This window comes from Halyomorpha halys, unplaced genomic scaffold (genome assembly GCF_000696795.3).
Source record: "Halyomorpha halys isolate HHAL.00 unplaced genomic scaffold, Hhal_1.1 Scaffold572.1, whole genome shotgun sequence".
In the NCBI taxonomy this organism is placed as follows: domain Eukaryota; kingdom Metazoa; phylum Arthropoda; class Insecta; order Hemiptera; family Pentatomidae; genus Halyomorpha; species Halyomorpha halys.
The window spans coordinates 142,550-153,011 of NW_027107638.1; the positions used below are offsets into that span (position 1 = coordinate 142,550).

The 10,462-nt window shown below is 32.0% G+C and overlaps 1 protein-coding gene across 4 annotated transcripts in view; it reads right to left on the reverse strand.

Moving 5' to 3' along the window:
• Positions 1–2,575: 2,575 nt before the first annotated feature.
• LOC106684349 (zinc finger autosomal protein) overlaps positions 2,576–10,462 on the reverse strand; it is a 52,141-nt gene continuing 44,254 nt past the window's right edge. For all 4 annotated transcript variants that reach the window (XM_067046011.1, XM_067046010.1, XM_067046012.1 and 1 more), the window contains 5 exons: positions 10,257–10,310; positions 10,107–10,166; positions 9,964–10,023; positions 9,808–9,867; positions 2,576–4,821 (listed from right to left, as the gene is read on the reverse strand). In XM_067046011.1, the coding sequence (XP_066902112.1) occupies positions 3,824–4,821; positions 9,808–9,867; positions 9,964–10,023; positions 10,107–10,166; positions 10,257–10,310 (1,232 nt within the window). In that variant the 3' untranslated portion in view covers positions 2,576–3,823. The remainder of the gene's footprint in view (positions 4,822–9,807; positions 9,868–9,963; positions 10,024–10,106; positions 10,167–10,256; positions 10,311–10,462) is intronic.

The following is a 10,462-nucleotide window of genomic DNA, read 5'->3' on the forward strand; positions in this document are numbered from 1 at the left end:
TCTGGGGAGATACCATTTCGTCTTATGTCTATCCAATGCCTTGTGCCAATTAAAATATTTAACATTTATTTATTTTTTATTATCATATTATTCTATTTTTACGTTTAAAAAAGTATTGATTAATTTTTTTTTAATATTTATTTACTGCTATTTACAACTGTACATTATAATACATTTAGCAAATCTGATCTAAGTTAAATTGGAGTGTTACAGGCGTGTAGAGAAACTACCCATTGGTAGCACTCTAATGAGATTTTACATTAGCTAGTCTCGTGCCTATCTTCTTTTCAGGCACCTCGGAGGATTGTCAGGAATGGAAGAGGATGCAAGATTAGAAACTAGGGGGTTTGAGTGGTTAGAGAGTTTATAGTGGAAGGAGTGATATCTGGTTCGGGCTAGATCGGTTACATAGGGAATATTAAGGTCTTTATGTATGATTTTATTTGTGACAAAGTAAGAAGCATTGAGGATTTTACGAAGGATTTTGGAATTTTAAGGATTGAATACGAGAGGAATTCGAAGATTTAGTGGAGCCCTAAAACTCAACTCTATATGTTCAATTGGCCTTATTACAGTCATGTAGATCAGTCTTTTGTAATGTGTTAGAAGTTAAGACAGTTTTTCTAGTAAGTGCTGTAATAGTCGAAATCGACGAGCAGTTCCTGTCTTTTCAGTCTTGTGTGAGGATTCCAGGTTAATCGTTTGTCCAAATGTCCAAGGTAGCGTATCTGTTCGACAGGGGGTAAGAGTAACATCATTAAATGAAACTATAGGGCAGTCAGTAGGTTTACGACGAAGGGTAAAGGTGATTTGATGGAATTTATCTTAATCCTCCAATTACGACACCATTCTTCGAGGGCTGTGATAAGAGATTGGAGATTTTGGGATACGATTAATGGGTTATTATTCACAGCGAGCACAAATGTGTCATCGGCATATGTGGTGAGGATAGTGTTAAGATTGGTTGGAATGTCAGCTGTATAGACGGTGTAGAGGATGGAACCAAGGATACTACCTTGAGGAACACCAGTGGACTGAGAATAGAGGGATGAATAGGAACCATTGTGGTTTACTTGGAAAAATCTATTAATGAGAAAGTATGTAGGATGTAGGAATTTACGGAGTTTGTAAAGCATTCCCAGGTGTCAGGCTGAGCACAATTGCAAAGTTCTTACCAGAATGGTGGACATTTATATGCACATTCAACTATTGAAATTAAATCAATTATAACAACAAACAAATACAGTTATAATGAAGAAGTGGTAGGGCTTCTTAATTTTAAGACAAGCCATCACATTATCATTTTTTTTTTTTTTTTTTTATCCAAGGTTTTTGTTTCCAGCCCCATTTCATAATTGTATAATGCTAATAAGACTTCTAACCAGTATGACGAGCCATTACATGTCTTTTTAAATCTCGAGATGTAACAGAGATTTATATTCACAGTGAGGACATTGATGGGGCTTCTAATTTGTATGAGGGGCCAAAATATGAAGTTTTAAATTATGAGATAATGCTGTCTTATAATCACAATGACAATGGTGAGGCTTTTCACCTGTATGACGTGTCATTATGTGTCTTTTTAACTGTTGAGATGTAAGAGATTTAAAATCACCGTGAGGACATTGATGAGGCTTCTCACCTGTATGACAGGCCACTACATAAATGTTTAAATGATGATTTAATGCTGCTTTAAAATCACAATGACACTGATAAGACTTCTCATGTTTATGATAGCGAATTTTATGTCTTTTATACCGTGTAAATGGTGGACCATTTTGTGATTTCTTAAATTTCAAAGTTTAATAGATTCATAATCACATTGAGAGCACTGAAAGAACTTCTGAACTCTATGACTACTATCCTTGGCACCTATAAAGAATAAATTATCATACACAAAAATTAAATGAAACTATACACTTGAAGTAAATTAAATATAACAATTGTTTTTATATTTTAAAAAAGCTTCATAAACATTGAAGTTTAATAAATTATTTGTTAACATTTTTAAATTCATCCTTTTTTGAGAAATAATTTTCAAATAAAATTTTTTTTGATCTTTCATACGTATAGTTTTATTACATCTCTAGACTTGAGTGCAAGAAAATCCAAATAAAACTCCAAGTTTTTGATCTCCCACTTACTGTGCTCGAAAAATGTTTCTAAACTTTGGAGGTCTACAGGGCTGGAGCTTATGGTCAACAAATCAAACTTATTGTATCCTACTTATACTAAATTTTATTCTCTACAAGGTTCATATGAAAAGTTTTCTCAAAAAATTGAGAATAGGAAGATGCAAGGAAAAATTGAAAATTTTTATTTGCGCAATATGACGTCCAAATAATAGGCTGGAGGTTGGAAACATGTATTTTTTTTTTCTGTATTCTTGATATATAAGACATAATCAGAGGTAGGTGACCTTTTCCAAGACAACTCCTTATTTTCTTCGACTATTTTTATTTTGAAACAAAATTTTTTTCTTTTAAAAATTTGTTATCTAAATACATTGAAAACTGCTTGTACATTTGTGTGATTTTAATAGGGTTTATTAAAAAAAATTAATGACCACTTTTCAAAACCAAAAGTTTATATTTTTATATCTTTAGTACAATACAAAATTAATATTTCCAATACAGTCCATCATGATTCTGGTGTCAATGATCTTTCAGTCACTCCTTCAATGTCATACTGATACATCTTGAATGGGTTTTGAAAAAAATTTGTATCACAATTTCAACCTCTGTCAAATTATTACATTTTTTTTCTAAAAGAAAATGGGTAATAAAAAAAAAAAAAGAACTGATAATCTGATGGATAGTCTGGACTATACAGTGGGTGTGACAGTAGTCTAAAATTTCACTAATTTCTGTCCTCATAGAGGGCTAGTGCAGGAGAAGTTCCTGGGGGACCATTCTACTGATCGTCCACTGAATAGCCTCTTTAATTTGAGCTATAATCAAACATAACTTAATTTTTAAAATAGTCTGACTATGGAAATAACTATTCATTATAAGAGACGGGATATTACTATCTATTTCCTTAGACACATAAAGACAGTTGTAAAACATGGTACTAGGTATTTAATGTTATTTGCAGTTTTTGGCTTCATCAGATTTTTTTAGGACTGAATTTATAGATTTTTTAAATCAGTTTTAGGAAGCTTCTTTTAATGGTTCTCATCTATTTATCAATTGCTGATGTTTTGAATGACAATGTAGGTTTCCATCAGGGCTAATGTTATGAGTGGAGATTTAAACCAGGGACTGACAGTTGAAAATGAACTTTTTGATAAAAAATATGTAACCTTAAGATCTCAGGGCTGATAGGTTCATTAAATTTACTACTACTTTTTGCAGTACGCCTTCCACTAAAGGCCAGGCAAACATTCACTTTTGATTAGCAGGTGGGATTTAGTGGACTGTATATAATAAAAATAATTGTTAAGTTACAGGTGGTGTACGGGGTGGGCGAAATAAAACATTTATTGTTAGAAGTGTTAATTAATTTGGAATGATTGGGCTATGAAAAACTGTTGAGGGCGATGATGGATGTTATTTAAGCTGAATTAGGTATAATTTTTGCACTAAAGCCAATAACGGTGAAGAAAAGGAACTCCTGTTGGCAAGAAAAGATGGCTCTCTAGTGCAAGGTTGATTCTTCTCCCACAGAGAGCACTGGAGGAGGTGCTTTTGTAGTTGGCCACATGGGGCGGTGGTAGTCCCTACATTATGGGAGTCCCCCAATCCAATTCAGACTTTCGATTACCTTAGGTTACCCGAAACAACTATGTTTCCACCTCCATTTCATAATTGTATAATAATTACTAATGAGACTTCTCACCTCTATGACGGGCCATTATATGTTTTTTCAACTTTTGATGCGTAACAGATTTAAAATCACAATGAGAACATTGATGAGGCCTCTCACCTGTATGACGAGCCATTACATGTCTTTTCAAATTTTGAGATGTAACAGATTTAAAGTCACAATATGAACAATGATAAGGCTTCTTACCTGCATGACGAGCCATTATGTGCCTTTTCAATTCTTGAGATGTAACAGATTTGAAATCACAGTCAGGACATTGATGAGGCCTCTCACCTGAATGACGAGCCATTACATGTATTTTCAAATTTCGAGATGTAACAGATTTAAAGTCACAATCAGAACATTGATGAGGTTTTTCATCAGTGTGACGGAACATAATATGGTATTTTAAATTTTGATGTGTACTAGATTTAAAATCACAATGAGAACATTGATGAGGCCTCTCACCTATATGACGAGCCATTATATGTCTTTTCAAATTTTGAGATGTAACAGATTTAAAGTCACAATCAGAACAATGATAAGGCTTCTCACCTGTATGGCGAGCCATAATGTGCCTTTTCAATTCTAGAGATGTAACGGATTTAAAATCACAGTGAGGGCATCGATGAGGCCTCTCACCTGAATGATGAGCCATTACATGTCTTTTCAAATTTCGAGATGTAACAGATTTAAAGTCACAATCAGAACATTGATGAGGTTTTTCATCAGTGTGATGGGACATAATATGGTATTTTAAATGCTGAGGTGTAACACAATTAAAATCACAGTAAGAACACTGATGAGGCCTCTCACTTGTATGATGGGCCACTATATGACGTTTTAAATTATGAGAAAATGCTGTTTTATAACCACAATGAGGACAATGATGAGGTTTCTCCCCTGTATGACGTGTCATTACGTGCCTTTTTAACTGTTGAGATGTAGGAGATTTAAAATCACAGCGAGGACATTGGTGGAACTTCTGGACTTTAAGGCAACTATCCTTGGCACCTATAAAGAATAAATTATCATATTCAAAAATAAAATAAGACTACACACTTGAGGTAAATTAAATATAATCATTGTTTTATGTTTTTTGGAACTTAATTAAAAAAAAGTGTCGATAATTTCTTGAAATGTAGGACCTTTAGCATTTTATAACATAAATTAGTGATACATATAATGAGTACTTTTAAGCTCAAAAGGGAAAATGAACATTATAGGAAAATCAGGATATTTTGCTATCCTCCAAGGATTATGATGATTTTTAAATCTATACCTAGATATTTAGTAAATAAATTCTAAACTGTTGATTTATGACCTGCCAGTTAACATGGTAATACTTTAAACCATAATTGACCAGAGGGAGAATGAATGCAGAAGAAAATATTAGTCCGGCTTAAGTAGTTATTCATATTAGTCTGTAATATGAAAAGGAATATACAAAATATATTAACATCCAATGAAAAAAATAAAATAATAATTTTGCAGATTTTACAAACTTGAGAGACCAGGGGCAATTCTTGAAACTATTTCTTAATTAGACCCAGCCCAAAGTTAGAGATACGAGCCACAAAAGTATTTCTGAAAGATTGTGTGCAAACATTAAGTGAATTTATTAAGGCTCAATATGCAAAATAACACTACATAAGGCAAGGTAAGTAGCTGATGAAACCATTATAAAAGAGACTTGGAAGAAGGCTTTTTATCGTATTAAGATTCCCAAAATCCAGTATAAAAAATTTAGGTCCACAAGATATGGAAATAAGCAATGAACTTAAAAAGGAGTCTTTTAAGATCTTAAAAAATAAGCCTAAAAGAAGAGAGTTCTAGAGAAACATACTGATTTCCATGAAGGCTCCCTAGTGTCATGATCCAAGTTCTGGTGAGGTGAAGATCCTAAAGGACTGGGTAGAGCATTATTGCTACATAAATGAATTTCAGAGTTTGTATAAAAAATTAATTAAAAAATAAATAATTCTCATTACCACAAAGAAATAAGAAATTCCAGGCTTTAATCAATCATAAACTAAGCTTAAAGCTTGATGAAATCAGGCTCCTAAATACCTCTGTGAAGTTGGCCCCCCATTCTTGAAAAATTTAAATTTTTTTTTGAGTTCTAGTAGTATCCATAAGAGTTCTAGAGTTTTCGATTATTTATAGGAATAGTTCTGATGTTTAAAACACCAATAATACCGGTCAAATGCACGCGCGTAAAATACGTATTTTGTGAAACTTTAGCACCGTATATCTATTTTCCTGGCAACATTACGGATTTATTTAATAAGGATAATTTTTAGAACTCTTGGGGGGGCCAACAGAACACTCAACAGAACCCCCGAAAAATGAAAAAAAATTTTCAAAAATTTTTGATCGCACATTTGTAACTTATGAAGTCGTAGAAATTAAAAATTCATTGAGTGCCTGTAGCTCCTATATGTGATTTAAAGATTCTAATAAAAAAAAGAAACATTTGTGTTATTTAATACAACAAAAATACCAATTAAAGATTACGCGCGACTTTTGTGAAAATTTGACACCGAATATCTTTTTTTCTACCAACATTAGAGATTTATTCAATAAGGATAATTTATAGAACTCGCTGGGGGGCCAACAGAACTCTGATCAGAACTCCTGAAAAACCAAAAAAATATTTTCCCTCAAAAATATTTCTAAGTCGAAAAATTCAGCCAATATCCGCCGGTTTATCTTTTTTTTCCCCCCAGCGAGTTCTAAAAATTATCCTTATTGAATAAATCTCTAATGTTGCTAGAACAAAAGATATACGGTCCGATTTCCACAGATTTTTTCGACTTAGAAATATTTTTGAGGCAAAATTTTTTTTTGGTTTTACAGGAGTTCTGTTGGCCCCCCAGCGAGTTCTAAAAATTATCCTGATTGAATAAATCTCTAATGTTGCTAGAAAAAAAGATAAACGGTCGGATATTGGCAGTTTTTTCCGACTTAGAAATAGTTTTGAGGCAAAATTTTCTTTTGGTTTTACAGTAGTTCTGATCGGAGTTCTGTTGGCCCCCCAGCGAGTTCTAAAAATTATCCTTATTGAATAAATATCTAATTATATTATTTCAAAAATTTTTCGAGACCAGGTAATATTTATCAATAAATCAATTTAATATCCAAAACAGTCTCAACACTATTTATGTTGAAGGTATGTTATATTATATAATAAATAATAATGTTATTGTAAATGTTTAAAAGTGAAGTTGTAATTTAAGCTGTTAAATGTTTAGAGGTCCCTGAGGATGGCTAGAAGGGCCGAAACGTAGGACAAATAAATAAATAGTGTTGAGACTGTTTTGGATATTAAATTGATTTATTGATAAATATCTAATGTTGCTAGAAAAAAAGATAAACAGTCGGATATTGGCAGATTTTTTCGACTTAGATATATTTTGAGGGAAAATATTTTTTTGGTTTTTCAGGAGTTCTGATCGGAGTTCTGTTGGCCCCCCAGCGAGTTCTATAAATTATCCTTATTGAAAAAATATCGTAATGTTGCCAGAAAAAAAGATATACGGTCGGATATTGGCAGATTTTTTCGACTTAGAAATATTTTTGAGGGAAAATTTTTTTTTGGTTTTTCAGGAGTTCTGATCGGAGTTCTGTGTTGGCCCCCCAGCGAGTTCTAAAATATATTCTGTTGGCCCCCCAGCGAGTTCTAAAATATATCCTAATGAAAAAATATCGTAATGTTGCCAGAAAAAAAGATATACGGTCGGATATTGGCAGTTTTTTCCGACTTAGAAATATTTTTTAGGGAAAATATTTTTTTGGTTTTTCAGGAGGAGTTCTGATCGGAGTTCTATCAGGAGTTCTGATCGGAGTTCTGATGGTCCCCCAGCGAGTTCTAAAAATTATCCTTATTGAATAAATCTCTAATGTTGCTAGAAAAAAAGATATTCGGTGTCAAATTTTCACAAAAGTCGCGCGTAATCTTTAATTGGTATTTTTGTTGTATTAAATAACACAAATGTTTCTTTTTTTTATTAGAATCTTTAAATCACATATAGGAGCTACAGGAACTCAAAGAATTTTTAATTTCTATGACTTCATAAGTTACAAATGTGCGATCAAAAATTTTTGGAAAATTTTTTTTTGGTTTTTTGGAAGTTCTGTTGAGAGTTCTGTTGGCCCCCCCAAGAGTTCTAAAAATTATCCTAATGAAAAAATATCGTATTGTTTTCAGTGAAAACGATATTCGGTGTCAAATTTTCACAAAAGTCGCGCGTAATTTTTAATTGGTATTTATGTTGTATTAAATAACACAAATGTTTCTTTTTTTTATTAGAATCTTTAAATCACATATAGGAGCTACTAGAATTAAAAGAATTTTAGAAATTTTTCTTTCATTTTTCGGGGGTTCTGTTGGCCCCCCCCCAAGAGTTCTAAAAATTATCCTTATTGCATAAATCCCTAATCTTGCCAGGAAAATAGATATACGGTGTTAAAGTTTCACAAAATACGTACTTTACGCGTGGGCATTTGACCGGTATTATTGGTGTTTTAAACATCAGAACTATTCCTATAAATAATCGAGAACTCTAGAACTCTTATGGATACTACTAGAACTCAAAAAAAATTAATCCTAATTCCTATAAATTCCTCCTAAATCAATCTCAGATGTGTTAAAATACAGGTTTAAGTTTTTCTGCAGAACTCTAATAATCGTCCTAGTGGATGACTTAGAGTTCTTAACAACCTAAAAATAACTTTCATGAACTGTTAAGTCAATTTGCTTTGGCTAATAATGACCTACATATTTCAAGTGAGAGAAAAATCGTCTGTGATAATTGATCAGACCAAGGAACTCTTTTTTTCTTCCTGGCTAAAAGCACTATGAACTATAAGGCCTATTGTGCACCATCCATATTATAACATCGTAGTATTAAAGAGAAAAATACCATAACATTATGATGAACTTATATCGCTTCAGCCCCAAGAGAGTTCATCTAGAAACAGCTTAGATTGTATATGTCTTTCATTAAGTCAGTAACGCTTGGCTTTTAAGCCATTCCATTAATATTATTCATTTTAAGCAATTCCTTTATTAATGAATATTCTTAGCTCCTTGAAATTCTTGGGAGGGTAAGAGGGGATGTGTTTTGTGGCTTCCATATTCTCACATGTGGGGATGAGTTTTGCATAATTATTGTAACTAAATAAAGATTTTTTTTTTAAACAGGCATTTTGCAATTTTCAACCTGCTGTTTTAATTTTTAAGAGAAACTTTGTCATAGATTCCAAGGGTTGACTGCTTAATGTTCCACTGATAATAACATCATCCAATGTTTCAGTGATAATAACATCTTCCAGTAGCTCACAAACTCTTGGGATTACAATGAGAAGTTTTTCCATGAAAATTGGAAGACTTAGCAGAAGCTGAAGCTATGCCAAATGCCATTCTTTTATACTTTAACTATGTATACACACAAAGGTGGGAAGCGATTATGGTGCTGGAGTATTGAGAGCATATTGAATAATAGTTCGGAATACATCTTGATAGTTTTAATGGATTGTAGGTCCAGATATTATTTACTCAAAAATTATTCGAGTTTATAAATTACCTGCACAGGGAACAAATTTATCTTGTTAACCCTCCATCAATTGCTGAATAATTAATGGATTGTTTTGTATTAATCTCTACTTTCACAGATAAATTTTACAAATTAACTGTAACCAATCCTATCTGAACACTTAAAAGTTAAAATGAACATATCTAAAACTGGAGAGTACGTAACCTGACAAAAATCTTAAGAAATAAGACTGCATTGAATGCTGGGGGATGCAGGTTATAAAAGATTAAGAATAAATCATGTAGTAATGTTGCATTAAAACAAATCGAACAGCAGTCCAAGAAATTCCTCAATAGTCTTTTAATGCATAGCAGGTCAAAGCATGAACAACAGCACCACTGCAATATTTTTACTGACATTGTAATAATAGCACAATACGAACATTTAAAAAAAAAAAACTTACAATTAGGCTCAACTTCTTTAGTCTTTTCTTCTTCTATGGAACCATCAGAGTTACTCATACCTGATAAAGGAAACAAAAACAATAATGATTAACAAAAAACAATTTAGAAAAAGCTTCCAATATTATGGAATAATCACATATTCTAAAAAGACTAACAAGAAACCTCATTTCCATTAATATTTTCTTCTTTGATAACGACAAAAGGTTCATTCATACCTAGAAGAAAAACAACATAATTAAAAAATAATAACTTTACATGAAATCTAGAATATGAGAGATCAATAAAATTGATAACTAACAAGAAGGCTCGATTTCATCTGTTTTCTCTCCTTTCATGGCATCAGAAGAGTCACTCATCCCTAAAAAACAACATATTCAAATATACATTATATATAAATGTTATATGAAACCTATATTATATTAAAATAAATTAAAAAGATAAAACTTACAAGAAGTCTCAGTTTCATCAATCTTTTCTTCTTTTATAAAAACAAAAGAATCACCTGAAAACAATGGAATAAGATAATTTTCGTATCAATCATAATAATCAATTTTTGTAAACACTGTAATATACAATGAGCTTAAAGAATAAATTCAATAACCCAGTTTATCAAAATATGGTGGCTGTCGGTCTGCTTCAGGAATAATTTTTTTT